The 20,419-nt window shown below is 46.0% G+C and overlaps 1 protein-coding gene across 1 annotated transcript in view; it reads left to right on the forward strand.

Moving 5' to 3' along the window:
• The window catches only part of gpm6aa (glycoprotein M6Aa), a 72,232-nt gene that overhangs the window by 45,002 nt on the left and 6,811 nt on the right, over positions 1 to 20,419 (forward strand). The window contains exons 4-7 of the mRNA XM_056296700.1: positions 1,432 to 1,588; positions 12,498 to 12,651; positions 14,590 to 14,666; positions 15,917 to 15,982. Of these exons, the coding sequence (XP_056152675.1) occupies positions 1,432 to 1,588; positions 12,498 to 12,651; positions 14,590 to 14,666; positions 15,917 to 15,982 (454 nt within the window). The remainder of the gene's footprint in view (positions 1 to 1,431; positions 1,589 to 12,497; positions 12,652 to 14,589; positions 14,667 to 15,916; positions 15,983 to 20,419) is intronic.

The following is a 20,419-nucleotide window of genomic DNA, read 5'->3' on the forward strand; positions in this document are numbered from 1 at the left end:
ATGCCGCATCTGCAGCACTCACAATACACGTAAAAATCAGAGTTTACTTGGCTTGATAAACGAAAATAGTTTACAATACTCATTTCTAAACTTTTGGTGGCAAGTCCGAACTCTTTTTGAGGTAGACGCTGTCGTCATTGGCACCACATCTCATTTTCTGATAAAGTCACGCAGGTTCTTCTTGCTACAGATGAAAAGACACTTACGTTGCAGCTGTTATTGAATTCTCGTGGTCATGGTTAGTCCTGCCTATTTCAACTTCTCATTGGATGCCCAAATTAAACTCTGCCATTGGACTGACTGGCAGATAACTGGTGAGAAAAAAAATCCAGAAAAAAATTTAGCATTTATGACCTTTCTCATAGCACTGTAGCAGAGGGTCAAATCAACAGCTACTACAGGTAGACGGAACAGTTGGCACCACTGTCTGACTGGTGCTGACGGTGCAGGACACACCGCAAAAACCAGGGTCAGAGACGCTCACCGACGGCCCGACACTGCCGGCCTGGTGTGTCAGGGCCCTAAGTTTAATAGCTAAACCAAAATCTACCTAAGAGTGCAAAGGTGGATGCTTGGAGGTATTTCACGTTGTGCTCTCAACGTTTCACCTGGAACTTGTGACCATGCAGGCATGAGCTGCAGCTCCTCTTCACACAACCAGTCATTCGCCATTTGAAACAAAAGGCAACGTATTCCCATAAAAAAAATGGACAGCACGTAGTTAAACACACCATCACAGGGCATCCGGGTAGTGTAGCAGTCTATTCCATTGTCTATCATCACGGGGATTGTCGGTTTGAATCGCCGTGTTACCTCTGGCTTGGTCAGGCGTCCCTACAGACACAACTGGCCGTGTCTGCGGGTGGGAAGCTGGATGTGGGTATGTGTCCTGGTCGCTGCACTAGCACCTCTTCTGGCTGGTCAGCGCACCTGTTCGGGGGGGGGGGGGGGGACAGCATGATCCTCCCCATGCACTACGTCCCCCTGGTGAAACGCCTCACTGTCAGGTGAAAAGAAGCGGCTGGTGACTCCACATGTATGGGAGGAGGCATGTGGTAGTCTACAGGCATCCCCCGATCAGCAGAGGGGGTGGAGCAGCGACCGGGACGGCTCGGAAGAGTGGAGTGATTGGCCAAGTATAATTGGGGAGAAAAAAAGGGGGGGGCACATCATCACACTTTCTGAAGGTCTCATAGTAGGAAACCAAGTCTGTGAATGAGTCAAAAATACTTTTAAAATCTGTTATTAAAGAAAATGAGTTACGTACTACATATACATAAAATGAAAAGCATCTCAATAGAAACAACATAACACACATGGCATACATACTCAGGAATGCACACACAGCAGTGACAGTACTCTATTCTACTCTACAGTTTACTTTACATACAGGGATTAATAAAGTTTACCTCATCTTCTCTTGTTCCTCAGGATCGACATCATTAAGTATGTGATCTACGGTATCGCCTCGGCATTTTTTGTGTACGGCATCCTGCTGATGGTGGAGGGCTTCTTCACCAGCGGAGCCATCAAAGATCTGTACGGAGACTTCAAGATCACCACCTGCGGACGCTGTGTCAGTGCCTGGGTAAGAGAAGCACACAGTGAGCTCAGGTGAAGTAACTGTGCCTTGTGATGGACTGGTGGTCTTGCAGGGCGGGTCTCTGCTCTCTGCCCAATGCAGATGCACCTGCAGCCAAACTAAAGGAACAGAGCTAAACAAGATCTAAACCCCCCCCCAAAAAAACCCTAATCATACAATAGCTATTCAAAAACAAAGAGCATTAATTAACTTCATAAATACTGAAGTCACAGAAATACAGAGCACCTCTGCAGAAAGCAGCAAGTGTTACTTGCTCCTAAGGAAGATGGGAAAAAAGACCAAGACTCAGAACAATTTATTTTCTGGTCAGATATTCTTCACATGGGTATTTCTCTTTGATAAAATATTCACACCCAAAGAAAGTAAACAAGGACTTAATCATAGTTAATTAATTAGTTACCCATGTTTAATGCAGCATTTCTATGTTCTTAATTTCCTAAAACTAACATGTTGATATTATGATAATGGTACAGCAGCACTGTATGGATATATTTGTGATGTGGCTATAGTATTTGTGATGTGGCTATAGTATTTGTGATGTGGATATAGTATTTGTGATGTGGACATATTTGTGATGTGGATATAGTATTTGTGATGTGGATACAGTATTTGTGATGTGGATATAGTATTTGTGATGTGGATATATTTGTGATGTGGATATAGTATTTGTGATGTGGATATATTTGTGATGTGGATACAGTATTTGTGATGTGGACATATTTGTGATGTGGATACAGTATTTGTGATGTGGATACAGTATTTGTGATGTGGATATATTTGTGATGTGGATATAGTATTTGTGATGTGGACATAGTATTTGTGACGTATTACGCTGCTCCTTCGCGTCGAAAGGAGCCAGTTGAGGTGGTTCGGGCATCTGATTAGGATGCTTCCTGGGTGCCTTCCTTTGGAGGTTTACTGGGCACATCCAACTGGGTCAGGGGTCGGCAACCTTTATCATGTAAAGAGCCATTTTTGGGCTGGAAAGGGGGGCGGGGATTGTGTGGAGCCGCAAAAAATATTTGCGTCCCACAGCACCAGCAGCAGGCTACTAATGTTTCGATGAGCATTCGGTTAATGCTGTAGCCTACCACAAGGTGGCTGGATAGGCTGTTTATTAGGCCTATTATTTGGTTACTCTTAAGTTTAACCTAACATTGTTATTAATTCCACCTGCCCCCCCCCCCTTGGCTGACCAACTCAGTACGTACTGACAGACAGAGCCTGAGAGTGGCAGAGCGTAAATGGAGAAAAACAAACTCCCAGAGGACCTTCTCAACTTCCAGTCTCTTCTTTCCACTTTCTCCTCCTCCCTTTCTGCTGCTAAGGCTGCCTTCTATCGCCCTGAAATCCTATCCTCTGCCTCTAATCCTAAGAAACTCTTTGAAACCTTCTCTATACTTCTTCAACCCCCACCTCCTCCTCCAATTTCCCCCCTTCTCCCTGATGACTTCGCTAACTTCTTTGACAAGAAGGTAAACGACATCAGATCCTCCTTTTCTCGTCACCCGGTTAGTGCTGCTTGCACTATCCCACCCTCTACACCGTCCCTCACCTGTCCACATCCCACCCTATCCCACCTCGCTCCCCTCTCCCCCGACAAGGTTTTAAACCTCATCACATCCAGTCGCCCCACCACATGCTCCCTTGACCCGGTCCCCTCCCCTCTTCTTCAGTCTATAGCACCTGAACTCCTTCCCTATCTAACCCACTTCATCAACACCTCCCCTCCAGGCAGGATGCTTTCTATCTTGCTTCAAGACGGCTAGAGTCACCCCCCTTCTCAAGAAACCATCACTTAACCCCTCTGATGTCAAAAACTACAGACCAGTTTCCCTTCTACTCTTTCTATCCAAAACTTTCAAAGGTGCTGTCTTTAACCAACTTTCTTTGTACCTCCACCAGAACACCCTCCTGGACCCCAACCAGTCTGGGTTCAGGGTGGGTCACTCGACAGAGACGGCCCTCCTTGCAGTGACAGAATCGCTGCACTCTGCGACAGCAAACTCTCTCTCCTCTGTCCTGATACTCCTGGACCTGTCAGCTGCGTTCGACACAGTGAACCACCAGATCCTCTTCTCTACCCTCGAGGGGCTGGGTGTCACAGGCTCTGCACTCCCAATGTTTGCAACCTACCTGACGGGTGGCTCCTACCAGGTGACATGGAGGGGATCTGTGTCGGAGCCTCGCAGACGGACTACAGGCGTTCCACAGGGTTCGGTTCTGGGTCTTCTCCTCTTCTCCCTGTACATAACATTCCTGGGTTCTGTTATTCGCTCGAATGACTTCTCTTACCATTGTTATGCTGATGACACCCAGCTGATCTGGTCCTTTCCTCCCTCTGACATACAAGTAGAGACACGCATTGCCACGTGCTTGACTGACATCTCGGAGTGGATGGCGACACACCACCTGAAGCTCAATCTGGACAAGACAGAGCTGATGTTCTTCCCAGGGAAAGGTTTCCCGCACCGAGACCTGGCCATCACCATTGACAATAGCGTGGTGACACCAAATCGGACTGTGAGGAATCTGGGTGTGATCCTGGACGACCAACTGTCGTTTGCTGCAAACGTTGCATCGGTTGCTCGCTCCTGCAGATTTCTTCTCTATAACATCAGGAGGATTCGCCCATTCCTCACTGACGAGATGGCACAGGTGCTCATCCAGGCTCTGGTCATCTCCCGGCTGGACTACCGCAACTCCCTCCTTGCTGGTGCCCTGGCGTCGGCCATCAGACCTCTGGAGCTTGTTCAGAAAGCTGCAGCTCGTCTGGTGTTCAACCGCCCTAAGTTCTCCCACACAACTCCCCTTCTCATGTCCCTACACTGGCTCCCAGGAGCTGCTCGCATCCAGTTTAAGACTCTGGTGCTAACCTACAGGGCAGTGAAGGGAACAGTGCCTTCCTATCTCCAGGCCATGGTCAAGCCCTACAACCCCGCCCGACCACTTCGCTCTGCTGCCTCGGGACGCCTGGTACCCTGTCGCTCAGAGGCCCTTGCTGCTGATCGACCCGGTCACGGCTCTTTTCTATCCTGGCCCCACAGTGGTGGAATGAACTCCCCACTGATGTCAGGACAGCGGAGTCGCTGCCCATCTTTCGGCGCAGGTTGAAAACTCACCTCTTTAAGAACTACTACCCTGTCACTTGTTCTTAGCACTTATTGTATTCACTCATTAAAAAAAAAATCTTTCTTGCACTTTTACTTTAGCACTGGTTTTGCTCTTAGATGCTTGTTTGGATGCACTTATGACCTCTGATGACTAGTAGTTCTCCCGATTTCCTACGTTAAATGCACTTATTGTAAGTCGCTTTGGATAAAAGCGTCGGTTAAATGACTGTAATGTAATGTAATTCAATTTTTTGTGCATTCATTAAATGATATACCCAGCTACATACCTGCAAATATTGTAATAAAGAAACAGTTGACACTTATTTTTGTGAGGGATGCCTTTTCCAACAAAACACAAGAGAGAACAATGGTACAATAGTGGAGAACAACAATACACTTGCATATGTGGGCTTACTAGCTAGCTTTGTGAAAGACCAAATGAGATAAAAAGCCCAAATGTAATTACATTTAAGGCATAAACAAAATATAGCTAGTTTTAAATCGTAAAAGTAGAAAAAACAGACCAGTTTCAAACAATGAGATGCATTTTGAACGGAGATATGCAATAATTCAGTGTAAGGCTATCCGTTGTGGAGTCTTTTTATCCATTGCTACGTACAGCAATCGATCCAGGACCTGATGAGCAACACAACTATGTCACATACACTCACCGGCCACTTTATTAGGCACACCTGTCCAACTGCTCGTTAACGCAAATTTCTAATCAGCCAATCACATGGCAGCAACTCAATGCATTTAGGCATGTAGACATGGTCAAGACGATCTGCTGCAGTTCAAACCGAGCATCAGAATGGGGAAGAAAGGTGATTTAAGTGACTTTGAACGTGGCATGGTTGTTGGTGCCAGACGGGCTGGTCTGAGTATTTCAGAAACTGCTGACCTACTGGGATTTTCACGCACAACCATCTCTAGGGTTTACAGAGAATGGTCCGAAAAAGAGAAAATATCCAGTGAGCGGCAGTTCTGTGGGCGAAAATGCCTTGCTGATGCCAGAGGTCAGAGGAGAATGGCCAGACTGGTTCGAGCTGACAGAAAGGCAACAGTAACTCAAATAACCACTCATTACAACCGAGGTATGCAGAAGAGCATCTCTGAACGCACAACACGTCGAACCTTGAGGCAGATGGGCTACAGCAGCAGAAGACCACACCGGGTGCCACTCCTGTCAGCTAAGAACAGGAAACTGAGGCTACAATTCGCACAGGCTCACCAAAATTGGACAATAGAAGATTGGAAAAACGTGGCCTCGTCTGATGAGTCTTGATTTCTGCTGCAACATTCGGATGGTAGGGTCAGAATTTGGCGTCAACAACATGAAAGCATGGATCCATCCTGCCTTGTATCAACGGTTCAGGCTGGTGGTGGTGGTGTAATGGTGTGGGGGATATTTTCTTGGCACACTTTGGGCCCCTTAGTACCAATTGAGCATCGTGTCAACACCACAGCCTACCTGAGTATTGTTGCTGACCATGTCCATCCCTTTATGACCACAGTGTTCCCATCTTCTGATGGCTACTTCCAGCAGGATAACGCGCCATGTCATAAAGCTCGAATCATCTCAGACTGGTTTCTTGAACATGACAATGAGTTCACTGTACTCAAATGGCCTCCACAGTCACCAGATCTCAATCCAATAGAGCACCTTTGGGATGTGGTGGACCGGGAGATTCGCATCATGGATGTGCAGCCGACAAATCTGCAGCAACTGCGTGATGCTATCATGTCAATATGGACCAAACTCTGTGAGGAATGTTTCCAGTACCTTGTTGAATCTATGCCACGAAGGATTAAGGCAGTTCTGAAGGCAAAAGGGGGTCCAACCCGGTACTAGCAAGGTGTACCTAATAAAGTGGCCAGTGGGGTGGCGTAGCGGTCTAAGCATCGGCTTGGTGTCGATGCAGTTGCCCACTGGGGACTGGGGTTCGCGCCCCGGTCTCGTCAGATCCGACTATGGCCGGACTCGATGAAGCAGCAATTATTGGCAACGCTGTCTTCGGGAGGGGGGCGGAGTCGGCTTGTGTTCGTCATGTGAATGCGTCTCTGTGTGTGTCGGAAAAACAGTGGTTCGGCTTGGATTCGCCTTGTCACGAAAGTGGGGAGGCGTCTCCTTCGAGACTGCCGGCCGGAGAGATGCAGTTGGCGAACGCATGCAATACGAGGGTGGGTGTTTGAATTAAAATAGGGATAAATTGGCCACTAAATTGGGAGAAAAAAGGGAAAAATCAGTAATAAATTTAGAAAAAAAAATAAAAAATAAAGTGGCCAGTGAGTGTATAATTCATGGAGAAAACTTGCTAAAAGAGGTGGTACCAATGAAGCATATCGTTCTCACCAGTTAATGGGACTGCTGTTTCTGGATATCACTGCAGATCTTCTCGGTATCAGGGCTGTAAGACGTAACTTTCATCTTCACGCAAGACTGCAGGCTCTCGTCTGTAAGTCGGGAGCGATGTTTGGACTTCATGTAGTTCAAGCTTGAGAAAATTTGCACACACAAATATGTTGATCTGAAGATGGACAGGACTCCAAACGCATACCTCTTCATGTTGGCATAATTGTCAGGAATTGCATTCCATGTTTCAAACACAAGTTTGTCGGGTCTGGGGAGTTCTTCAATTTCACTCCAATTGTGGATTAGAGCGACAGCAGCTTTCTGATGGGCGACATCTTTGAGCTCAGCTTTCAAGCTTTTGAACTTAAACACCCATATATCTTTGTCGGCTACGTGGGCCAGTTCAATTTCAAGATCAGATGGGCTTACTCCTGAGAATGCGGACGTGTTTAACAGGGATGGATCTATGTCCAAGGGCGTGACAGGGAAGGCTAGGGTTTTTTTCACTTCAGAACTCTCAGAATCGTTCCCCAAATGCCGATTGCATTCCTGTGATCACACGTTGTAAATAATCACCGCTGATCATATGATTATGTTCTCTGAACTCTTTCAATGAAGGCAAGTGGCACAGCATGCCTCTCTGTATATCTTTCACAAACACTGTCAACTTGTGCTCAAATGCTAAAATCTCCTCTAGCAGTTACTGTGCCATGCTCCCCTTTCCCTGAAGAGTTCTATTCAGATTGTTCAGGTGACCTGTCATGTCTACCATGAAGTGTAACTTCTCCAGCCAATCTGGATCTTCCAGTTGCAGACAGACCTGGCTTTTGCTTTGCAGGAAGGTTTTCACGTGCTCTACACAAGCGGCAAACCGTTTCAGGACCTCCCCTCTCGACAGCCACTGGACTTTGCTGTGGAGCAGAAGATCCAAATTTGCGTTGTCGACCTCATCAAGCATTGCACGAAATTGACGGTGGTTTAAGCTTTTGTAATAATTTTGTTCACGATCTGGACAACTAGGTTCATCACTTCTATACACTCAGGGGCGAATGTTTGAGCACACAGAGCTTCTTGGTGCAAGATGCAGTGAAATGTTAGAAGCTTTCGATCTAACGACTTTTGTAGAAAAGTCACAAACCCCTTCTGCTTCCCTCTCATACTAGGTGCCCCATCTGTAGCCACTGACACCATGTGACTTGTGTTTATTTTTTATCTTTTAAACAGCTCAAGACAGCCTCACAAATGTCTTCCCCCTGTGTTTGGCCTTTCATCGGTATCAGATCAATGATTTCTTCCTGTGGTCCATCAGAGTTCACATACCTACATAGCAAGGCAGTGTGCTCAATGTCATTCACGTTGCATGTCTCATCGCAGGCAATAGAATAAGCAGGAGCTGAGTTAATGTCATTAATTTGCTGACAGGTGATGTCTGCGGCCATTCTTATGACTCTGTCTTTGACTGTCTTAGCAGAGAGGGGCATAGCTCTAATTTTCTGAACAATCTCTGATTTTTTTTTTTAAGTCTGAAAAGAGCTGCTCTGATATTTTAATAAAGGATGTTTTCATGTATTCACCGTGAGAATGGCTTTCCATGTTTTACAATCTCCTGAGCTGTGACACAACTAGCAACAATAGTGGACTTTGGAGATGTTATCCATTTCTTGAAAATACCTTTGCTTTGCTCTACTTTCCACAGCAGCCGAAACCGCTTTCTTTCTGTGTTCCCCAGGAGGATATTTTTCAGCAAATGCAGGGTGCTTCTGGAAATGTCTTTCAACATTACATTTTTTGTTGTTTGCTAACTTTTCGCTACAGATCAAACATTCCAACAAACCAGCAGTAGAGGCGGTGAAGGCAAACATATCTGTCCACACATTATTAAATCCTCGGTTTTCTTCCGATAGCTTTGTTTTTGGAGTTTCAATCCATAGCTAGGTGATTACATAGGCTACCCAAGCCACTTCTCTTCACTTCGGCTAAAAGACGCCAGGATGTATACAAATTTCAGCTAAAACGCGCCAGGATGTAGATGTAACAAATAGTCCATTTAAATATTTTATTTATTCGATCTACATTTATTTATTTTTTTACTAATGGCTAGTGTTAGGATAACTTCAATTACCTTAAGGTCAACAACATTGACAGAAAGAGAAAAAAATAGGCCTGTATTTTTTGACAACGTTAGGGAGGCGTGTAAGAGCCGCATGCGGCTTGCGAGCCGCAGGTTGCCGACCCCCGAACTGCGAGGAGACCCCGGGGTAGACCCAGAACTTGCTGGAGGGACTACATGTCCAATCTGGCCTGGGAACGCCTTGGAATCCTCCAGGAGGAGCCGGAGGGCGTTGCTGGGGAGAGGGACGTGTGGAGTGCCCTACTTCGCTTGCTGCCACTGCAACCCGACCCCGGAGAAGTGGCTGAAGATGAATGAATGAATGAATACATTTTTGATGTGGATATATTTGTGATGTGGATATGGCAGCTTGACAGATTAACATTGATCTAGCAGAACTGTCTGATACAGCACTCACCACAGCACCAACAGGAATCTTAAAAACGATCTAATGAGATAGTGGGATAGTTATTTTTCTGACACTGATGGTGGATATTTGGATATCGTGAGATTAACTGCCATGATAATGACTTGCTCAGTTCCTTTCTTATGGCTCATTACTTGATGTATATGTAGCTGTGCTACACGTGTTTTGCAATCCTCTATAACCCAAGCTCATTCTAAAGCCTACACATCTATGTATGTTACCACTATATGATCACATGATCATATCTTTGTGCATGCTCAATAATAAAGGTAAGGAAACCACAGCAAGTTTAATCAGTTCATCTGGACACGTTTATTGGGAGAAACGTTTCATCACTCATCTAAGTAACCTCTTCGGTCTAAGGGCCCTGACACACCAGGCCGATGGCCAATCGGCCAATGTCGGGCAGTCGGTGTGTGTCTGTGACCCTAGTTTTTGCGATATGTCCCGCATCATCAGCACTAGCTGGACCCCGGTTGGCAGCCTTTCAGTTGATTTACCATGTTGAGTTGGTGGAGCCCATCAGTGAGAGAGATCAATCTGATTGGCTGTTCAGCGTGGCGAATCATGCTAAGCTAGCGAATCAGGACCGTCGGCCGTAGTCTTTGTGGTGTGTTCAAGTGCTACTTTTTGGCCCAGACAGCAGGCGATGTGAGGCGACACAACAGTCGGCCTTCATCGCCGCTAGTCGGTTTGGTGTGTCTGGGGCCAAAACTGACTGCAGGTATCCCCACCCTTATATACAATACAGTGGCATAACGACCAAAACCAACGATCAGTTTCATATGCAAATTGGCGTGACCATTAACTACAGTTCCAATGGCCATGTATACTATTCAGAGGATTGGGGAATAGCTGCAATCACAGCATTGTAAGGTGACTAATACAATACCTAGACAGTGTAACCTTAAAAGTAAGGAAGAAGTGATCGGAAAGGACAGGAAGATGGGATGAGATATGTACCTATAGATCTGAGAAAGACAGACCACATGTCATGACTAAGTCAAGCGTGTGGACATAGAGGTGAGTAGGTAAATCAACATGCCATGTACAACTAGTAGAATCTATGAAATCTAAGAAAGCTTTACTGAGTGGCTCGGATTTGTCATTAATATGAATATTAAAATCCCCCATAATGAGTGCATCCCTAAGTTCAGGCGGCAGGCATGGATGTAAGTCCATGAATACTGGGATGGCATCCAGCGCTTTACCTGTGCGTGCCCTGATCCACAGGGTTAGTGGTTGTGTCAGAAAGGGCCCAGGTTAACAACAACCGCCATTGGTGCTCTGCCCTCACAGCACAATTATGAGGATGGTCCGGACAGACTGACGTAACTTGATATGTACAACTTGAAACTTTTCATCCGTTTGCTGGTGCAGGTGAAAGTTCGTCGACAATTCTGTGCATGTCATTGACATTTATCCATGGTAAATCTTGCAGGCATCATGAAAAATATGTCATTGTCAATAGCACACACCAACAAACAGGAAACTGGTATGACCACTGCAGTAGAAACCGGAAGTCAGTGGACTACATTTATGCACAGAGCTGACTGAGGAGAAAATGGGGGTGGGGGAGACTGGATACAAAGGAAGAAGAGAAGGATATACGTATATATAGAATAGCTAAATGGAGAGAGAAAGCAAGCAAGGATGTTGAACAAGTAAAACTGATCAAGGATGCAGATGGAAGAGTACTGTCAAAAGATGAGGATATTTTACAGAGATGGAGGGATTATTTCAGTCATCAAATGAAAGAAGAGAATAACAGAGAAAGAAGGACAGATGAACCACGGAGGAATGAAAAGGATGTGGGAGACATTACAAGGCATGAGGTGATAAAAGCGTTGCAATGAATGAAAAATGGAAAAGCTATTGGACCGGACAACATAACAGCAGAAGTCTGGAAATACTTGGGTGATATTGGCATAGAGTTCCTGACTAGACTCTTCAACAACATAATACAGACTGGGAAAATACCAGATGAATGGATAAAGAGCCTACTGGTACCAATTCACAAGAAAAAGGGTATAATGCAACAACTACAGAACGATAAAATTGATGGGACATACAATGAAGTTATGGGAGAGAGTGACTGAAGTGAGACTTTGGAAGGAAGTGACTATAGGGAAAGAACAATTTGGACTCATGCCCAAAAGAAGTACCACAGATGTGGTATTTGTACTCAGGACCATAGCTGAAAAATACATTGAAGGACAAAAAGAAATGCACTACGTATTTACTGATTTGGAGAAGGCATATGACAGAGTACTGAGAGAGGAGTTTGTGGTATTGCCTGAGAGTGAAGGGAGTTGTGCAAAATTACACCAGCATAATTGAGGGCATGTACAGGCTGTAAGACCGTAGTTCGATGTGTAGTGGGAACAAGTGAGTATGAGGTAAAGGTAGGACTGCATCAAGGATCAGTGTTGAGCCCTTTCCTATTTGCGATACTGATGGACAGCCTCACAGAACATCTTAAGAGAGAGCCACCATGGGGCATGATGTTTGCTGACATCATGCTAGCAAATGAGGACAAGGAAAGGTTGAAGAGAGATCTTGAAGAGTGGAGAGACGCGCTAGAGACTAGAGGGCTAAATATCAGTAGAAAAACGACTGAGTTAAAAAGACTGAGTCACCAAACGCCAACCAGCTAAACTGAGCTGGTTGGCGTTTGGTTATCAGAGAAACAGAAAGCCATGACGACATCTGGAGAGTCGTACTTCGAATAGATAAGAATAGAGGCAGGTAGTGTTTCATTTGAGTCAAGAGATATCCTAAAGTCAAATCAAACGGTCAGCAAAAAGATGTTTGACTCATTGACGGAACAGGTTTCATTTCATTTGGTGAATAATTTGTTCATTTCATTTCTCACCTGGTTGGTTTCTCAGTTCATCATGCTGACGTACATCTTCATGCTGGCCTGGCTGGGAGTCACGGCGTTCACCTCGCTGCCCGTCTTCATGTACTTCAACATCTGGACCATCTGCCAAAACGCCACCGTGCTGGAGGGCGCCACCCTCTGCCTGGACCCGCGCCAGTACGGTAAGGACGGCTGTGTAACAAGACGGCTTTATCAGAAACAGTCATCTGCAAAATTCACCTTCCACTTTCCCTCCCCGTTCATGCGGATGTGATGTTGAACAACGTCTGCTGGTGCAACAGACCGCCTTAACGTCAGCCATGACACCCCTTTACTGTGCGTCGTCTGCCCCCCCCCCCCTCTCTCTCTCTCTGACCCGACTGCGTAATAAAGAAAACGTTCCCAAGAAAACATAATCATATATCTTTAAAAGTTTCCTGTTACCTGTATACCAGCCCGGACTCCGACTCAACACTCACTGTATATTCGGCAACTTCAGCGCGTCTCAAAACAACATGGCTGCCGACAACCAAACCGACCGCGGGTATTTTTTCCGAGATGATCCGGGAAAGTTCCCGCCCTCAGGTGCTAGGATTGGCCAGATCTGCCTATCAGTCAAGGCCGATGCGAACGCGCAACAACCCTAACCCTAGCCAACTGTTAGCCATTAGCCACGTTTGCAAGCAAGCTAACTGTGCCAACTTAATTGTGTGTGTACGGCAACAACGTTACGTTCCAGAACAGCTGCATCGGCGTTGACTGACAGGCAGATCTGGCCAATCCTAGCGCCGACCAGAATATGTAGGTTACCCATAATGCCCTTCGCGTCCTCATTACGAGAGCTGTGCTAGCCCAAAATACACAAAATGTCCTCCCTATTTGTTAACTGTCAACTTATCAAACATGCTGAACTCTGCTGTAATGTAATTCTCTGTCAACCACAACAATAGCGTCTTGAACTATCCCCCAAAGTTGTCTTGCTGAACGAGTTAATAGATACTTGACATCTTTAAAACTTCTACAAGGAATGAAAGCACAAACATTATATGATATTTTTAAAAAATCCCTGCCTCATTAGTAGACTAAAATAAAAACTGAATTTCCCCTTGACTTATAGTTGAAATTCTTTTTGTATTTATCCTAGTTTGTCTTTTTGTTATCTGTTCTTTTTGTAAGTCACATTGTTCAGAACTTATCATTTAAAACACCTTCTCTGTTTGAGTTCATGAATTTGGTTATGACTGTTTGCTAAGTTGTCGGTCCCTTTGGCAGTCTCTGTAATTTTCAAATACCTGTTAAAAAGTATTGTTGCCATATTTGTTATTGTACATTTTCAATGAAAAAGAAGAAAAAACTATTAATGCATCAATCCCAATTTTATTTCTTATCCTAATTTCAACAAAGCAACAGGAATGCTTGTACTTGTTTTCATTTTCCCATCATTTGATTTTCACTGCTCCCCTCTCTTCTTTAACCTACCGTGTTTCAGTTAGTACTGTAACCATCACGGATGGATAGGCTCGGTAACCCTTGGTTACGGGTTGGACCCTTCAGTCGAGCGGTCAGCGGTGCCTCCCGCGGTGTGGGAGATACGGGTTCGCGTCCCGGCTGCGAATTCGGGGGGCAACCACAGGAGTAGGCCCGGTAGGGCCAACGTGTCTACTTATCATCCAGGCACGTTACACTACCCCCCTCTCTCGGGAAAGCGCGCATCCCACCTCGGACACCAATGCAGCGAATCCGGGGGAGGGGCAACCACCAGAACTGCCGCAGCCGGGACGCGAACACGTCTTTCCCGCACCGCAGGAGACGTCGCTGAGCGCTCGACTAAAGAGTCTAACCCACTAGCAAAGGGCTACCGAGCCTGTTCATCCGTGATCCTTACAGTATATATTAATAGAGTTATTTGTTACAAGTGAATATTAATATATACTAACTGTAACATTGGTCTTCTTGCCACTGAACACACACAGTGGAGAGAAGATGACCCTGGGTTTTTAAGGAGACAATATTGTCAACCTTGTGGATGTAAACAACACAGGACTGGGACGCACAGCGAACAGCTGAAAAGTGTAAAGCTGAGCCTCTTAGCTTGTATGTTCTGCTGGTGTCTTTCTCAGGTATTGTGCCAATTGCCGAGGCAAAAACAGTTTGTGCAGGATCAGAGAAGTTTTACAAGATGTGTGAATCAACTGAGGTGGGTAAACTTAACCTCTGTACACTAATTAAAGCCACAACCTCAAATATCACCATTTTAGTTGAACTCTCTCCTATGTTGATGTTGGTGAGGCAGGTGTTGTCTGAGCTCCATCCCAAATGGATGAGAGTCGGCAGGGCTGTTGTGTCAGAAACAAACCTAAGTAGAACCTAGGTTTTATGGGCGGCACGGTGGCGCAGTGGTTAGCATGGTCGCCTCACAGCAAGAAGGTCCTGGGTTTAAGCCCCGGGGTAGTCCAACCTTGAGGTCGTCCGGGGTCGTTCTCAGTGTGAAGTTTGCATGTTCTCTCCGTGTCTGTGTGGGTTTCCTCCGGGTGCTCCGGCTTCCTCCCACAGTCCAAAGACATGCAGGTCAGGTGAATCGGCTGTACTAAATTGTCCCTAGGTGTGAATGTGTGTGTGTGTGTGTGTGTGTCGGCCCTGTGATGGCCTGGCAGCCTGTCCAGTGGGCCTCCCTGCCTGCCACCCAGTGACTGCTGGGATAGGCTGCAGCATCCCCGCCACCCTGAGAGCAGGATAAGCGGTGAGGAAAATGGGTTGATGGATGTAGCATTATGTGTTTGTACAGGTCTTCTACCAGCTTGTTCTGTCATATCTGCTGGTTAGACACAACACCTTCACTTCTTCTTCTAACTCTACACTACCTGCCTTCTACTTGCTCATCTGGGTGCTGTGATGAAGATGAAAACATGCACCCTGTCATTTTTCCTGGCAGAGTCCTACCAGACACCAACCATCACATCACATACTGGTGCAGTCTGCAGGATGGTGATGGATTGTATGTTGTCTCGAATATGACAGCGACAGAACATATTAAATATAATTGTTTTGGTGTACATACTGAGTTTTGCAGTTTTAAACTCTTTCACCCTAAAAGGGTAATTGCGGCAGACTTGCATTAAAAATGTCAAGATAACCATGTTTGGGCTCAGTCTTCATGACGTGGACATTCATGGATTAGCTATTGCCACAAGTGATGGAAAGTATCAATAAAGATATTTGCTTGCATGTAAATCTTGAGGATTTTAGCATGAATGTGAATTACTGCTAAAGATTAATACACCTCTTTATTTAGTGTTTCTCTGGGCTAGTTGAATATCCACTGCTGTCGTTCAGAGTAGGCAGTTCAGACAAGGGTGTGGGGGGGGGGGTTCAGGGTTGCAGGACGTCCTGCAGGCTGCTGGTTAAAGACAGATTTGTGCTGAAGTCTAACCTGTGCTGTTGTTGCAGCTGGACATGACCTTTCACCTGTTCATCTGCGCCCTGGCCGGGGCCGGAGCTGCCGTCATTGCAATGGTGAGACATCAGAACAGCACTCACATGACACGTCCACTAATGGATCAGTCACATGACCCAGAATTCATCAATGCTAATTTTGGAAATCGATTAATCAGTTAAGTCACTTGTCAAGTAAAAATGCCAAACATGTACTGGATGATGGTATATAAATGCTCACATTAACTTATCTTTCTGCACTTCATATTCAATTCAATTCAATTCAATTCAGTTTATTGTCATTAAAAACAATGTGCAATCACATGTTAAAAATGAAATGAGGGCTGTGGCTTCACCAAACAGTGCAAGACAGACACAGACAAACACAGCAAACACAGTAGAAGATATACACACATGAAGACCAAAAGCTAAGATAAGGTAAAAAGAGCTGGAGTACAAAATATTTAAAAATATCTACAGACATTCAGTGGGTAGCCAGGTTCAGGTGGGCAACAGCTTGTGGAAAGAAGCTGTTTTTGAGCCTGGTAGTGCAGGCTCTGAGGCTCCTGTAGCGCCTCCCAGAGTGCAGGGGGGAGGACCGTCCATGGTTGGGGTGGGGTGGGATCTCTGCTGATGCTCAGACCCCTTCGAAGGCAGCGTTTGTGATGAATGTGTTTTATGGCTGGGAGCTGGGTACCGGTGATATGCTGGGCCGCCTTGACGACCCGCTGCAGAGCTTTCTGGTCTACTGAGGTGCAGTTGCCGTACCACACTGAGATGCAGATGGTCAGGATGCTCTCTATGGTGCAGTGGTAGAAGTTGGGGAGAATTTTGGGGGGTAGACGGGCGCTCCTCAGCCTCCTCAGGAAATGCAGGCGTTGTTGGGCCTTTTTCACAAGGGCCTGGGTGTTTAATGTCCACGAAAGGTCCTCGCTGATGTGGACTCCAAGGAATTTAAAGCTGGAAACACGCTCCACTTCCACCCCATTGATGTGTATGGGGGAGTGGCTGCAGCTTCTAGACCTCCTGAAGTCCACAATCAGCTCCTTTGTCTTCTGCACATTAAGGACAAGAATGTTGGTAGTACACCATGATGTGAGGTGCTCAATCTTGTCTCTGTATGCCATCTCGTCATTGTTGGTGATACGGCCAATGACTGTGGGGTCATCTGCAAACTTAACCATAACATTTGAAGGGTGAGTTGGCAGGCAATCATGGGTAAAGAGGGAGAAAAGGAGGAGGCTCAGAACACAGCCTTGAGGGGCACCTGTGCTGAGGGTCAGGGTGGAGGAGGAGTGGTCACCTAACCTAACAGACTGAGGTCTGTTGGTCAGGAAGTCCAGGGTCCAGTTACAGAGGGAGGGGTTGAGGCCAAGGGAGAGGAGTTTGGTGGTTAGTTTGGCGGGGATGATAGTGTTGAAGGCAGAGCTTTAATCTATAAACAGCATCCGGATGTATGTGTTGTTAAGTTCAAGGTGGGTCAGAGCAAAGTGCAGGGCAGTGGCAATGGCGTCCTCAGTAGACCTTTTGGGACGGTAGGCAAACTGATGTGGGTCGAATGTGGGGGGGGGATAATGTTTCTGATGTGAGCCAGAACCAGCCCTTCAAAGCACTTCATGGCAATGGGGGTGAGTGCTATGGGTTGGTAGTTATTCAGACATGTGGATGTTGGTTTCTTGGAGACAGGAATGATAGAGGTGGTCTTAAAGCATGCCAGGACTATGGATTGGGACAGTGAGAGGTTAAATACAGGTGTGAAGACCTCAACCAGCTGGTCGGCACATTCCCGAAGGACCCGACCCGGTATGCCGTCCGGTCCGGCAGCCTTCTGTGTGTTCACTCTGCACAGTGATTCTCTGACCTCTGCGACTGATAGAGTGAGCACCTGGTTTTCTGGGTGGCTGGGGATTTTTGTGGCTGGGTCAGAATTGTCCTTGTCGAAGTGGGCATAGAAATGATTTAGCTTGTCTGGCAGGGAGGCATCATGAACAGCGGGACCGCTATTAGAGCTTTTGTAGTCTGTGATAGACTGAATGCCTTGCCACATTCGCCAGGGATCAGAGTTATTGTGAAAGTGGTCCTCTATTCATAGGGAATATTTATGTTTGGCTGTTCTGATGCCCTTTTTGAGGTTGGATCTGGCTGCGCTGTAGGCCTCACAGTTACCTTACTTGAATGCTGCATCCCGGACTCTCAGCAGCTGCCGGACCTCACTGGTCATCCAGGGTTTCTGGTTTGGAAAGGCGCAGATTGATTTGTTGTTGTGACACTCTCAGTGCAAAAGTTAATGTCGGCTAGTATGGCAGATGTCTGTTCATTAATGTCTGTATGGGAGCCATGGGTAGCTGAATGTGCAAAAATACTCCAGTCTGTGTTTTCAAAACAGTCCTGGAGTTCAGAGACTGCTCCTTCTGGCCAGACAGTGATTGTCTTTACTGCTGGCTTGACCCGTTTTATTAGGGGTTGGTAGGCTGGGACCAGGAACAGGCAGAGGTGGTCAAAATGCCCCAGGTGAGGGCAGGGAGTAGCTTTGTATGAGTCCTTGATGTCTGTATAGAGATGGTCCAGGGTGTGTTGTCCCCTAGTGGGGCAGGAGACATGCTGATGGAATTTGGGCAATACAGCCCTGAGGTTAGCCTGATTAAAGTCACCACCTATGATAAAGGCATTGTCCGGGTGTTGGGTCTGTTGTCTGCTGATGGCACAGTGTAGCTGCTTAAGTGATACCGTAGCATTAGCATGTGGGGGGATGTATACAGCGGTGATGGTAATGGCCATTAGCTCCCTGGGCAGGTAAAAAGGCCTGCACTGAATCATAAGGAGCTGGAGATCAGCAGAGCAATGCCTTTCAACCATCTTTATCATATTATCATATCATATCATAACATATTATATGAATGCTTTAGGGTTTTTGTTGTTGTTTTTTTGGCTATGGATAAAAATAAGTAAACAGTTTTGACAAGTCACTTTAAGCTCTAGCAAATTGGCAGGTATTTCACATTTTTGACTTTTATTTTTAACTAAATTAATAATTCATCAATCAAAACTCAAACTAAATGTGGGCCCCGTGGCTTGTACCACATCAGGCTGAGTGCTGACCACAAGGGCCTGGGTTCAAATCCAGGCCCGGCGCTTTGCTGCATGTCATCCCATCTCTCTCCTGCCTCTCCTGTCTCTCTCTGCTATCACTCTCAAATAAAGGTGGAAATGCAAAAAGTAATCAAAATGAAGTAAAATTAAATAATCAATATATCAATCGATCATGAAAGTAATGTTCAGTTGCTGAGTCCACACACACAGCTTGTCTCCCGTCACTTGATGCTGCAGATGATTGTGTAGTTTTTATATTATACGATGGTATCATGGCTTTAAGACCTCCTACAAGTCATTCAACACAGAAACCATCATGTAAACCTTCTCAATAACATCCAGAACAAGTATTTTCTGGTAAGATGTCTTTATTTTCTTGGTTGAACTGTGTCTTCATGTTTAAATGCATGACTGCATATCGAATGTTCTTCATGTGAATAACATGTTTAAACCAACCTAGTCTCAGAGATGTTACACCCAACCTGGTCTCAGAGATGTTACACCCAACCTGGTCTCAGAGATGTTACACCCAACCTGGTCTCAGAGATATTAAACCCAACCTGGTCTCAGAGATGTTACACCCAACCTGGTCTCAGAGATGTTACACCCAACCTGGTCTCAGAGATGTTACACCCAACCTGGTCTCAGAGATATTAAACCAACCTGGTCTCAGAGATGTTACACCCAACCTGGTCTCAGAGACGATACACCCAACCTGGTCTCAGAGATGTTACACCCAACCTGGTCTCAGAGTTGGTAAACCCAACCTGGTCTCAGAGATGTTACACCCAACCTGGTCTCAGAGATGTTACACCCAACCTGGTCTCAGAGATGTTACACCCAACCTGGTCTCAGAGATGTTAAACCAACCTGGTCTCAGAGATGTTACACCCAACCTGGTCTCAGAGATGTTACACCCAACCTGGTCTCAGAGATGTTACACCCAACCTGGTCTCAGAGATGTTAAACCAACCTGGTCTCAGAGATGTTACACCCAACCTGGTCTCAGAGTTGGTAAACCCAACCTGGTCTCAGAGATGTTACACCCAACCTGGTCTCAGAGATGTTACACCCAACCTGGTCTCAGAGATGTTACACCCAACCTGGTCTCAGAGATGTTAAACCAACCTGGTCTCAGAGATGTTACACCCAACCTGGTCTCAGAGATGTTACACCCAACCTGGTCTCAGAGATGTTACACCCAACCTGGTCTCAGAGATGTTAAACCAACCTGGTCTCAGAGATGTTACACCAACCTGGTCTCAGAGTTGTTAAACCAACCTGGTCTCAGAGATGTTAAACCAACCTGGTCTCAGAGATGTTACACCCAACCTGGTCTCAGAGATGTTACACCCAACCTGGTCTCAGAGATGTTAAACCAACCTGGTCTCAGAGACGATACACCCAACCTGGTCTCAGAGATGTTAC

Source organism: Lampris incognitus, chromosome 1 (assembly GCF_029633865.1).
Source record: "Lampris incognitus isolate fLamInc1 chromosome 1, fLamInc1.hap2, whole genome shotgun sequence".
Classification (NCBI taxonomy): domain Eukaryota; kingdom Metazoa; phylum Chordata; class Actinopteri; order Lampriformes; family Lampridae; genus Lampris; species Lampris incognitus.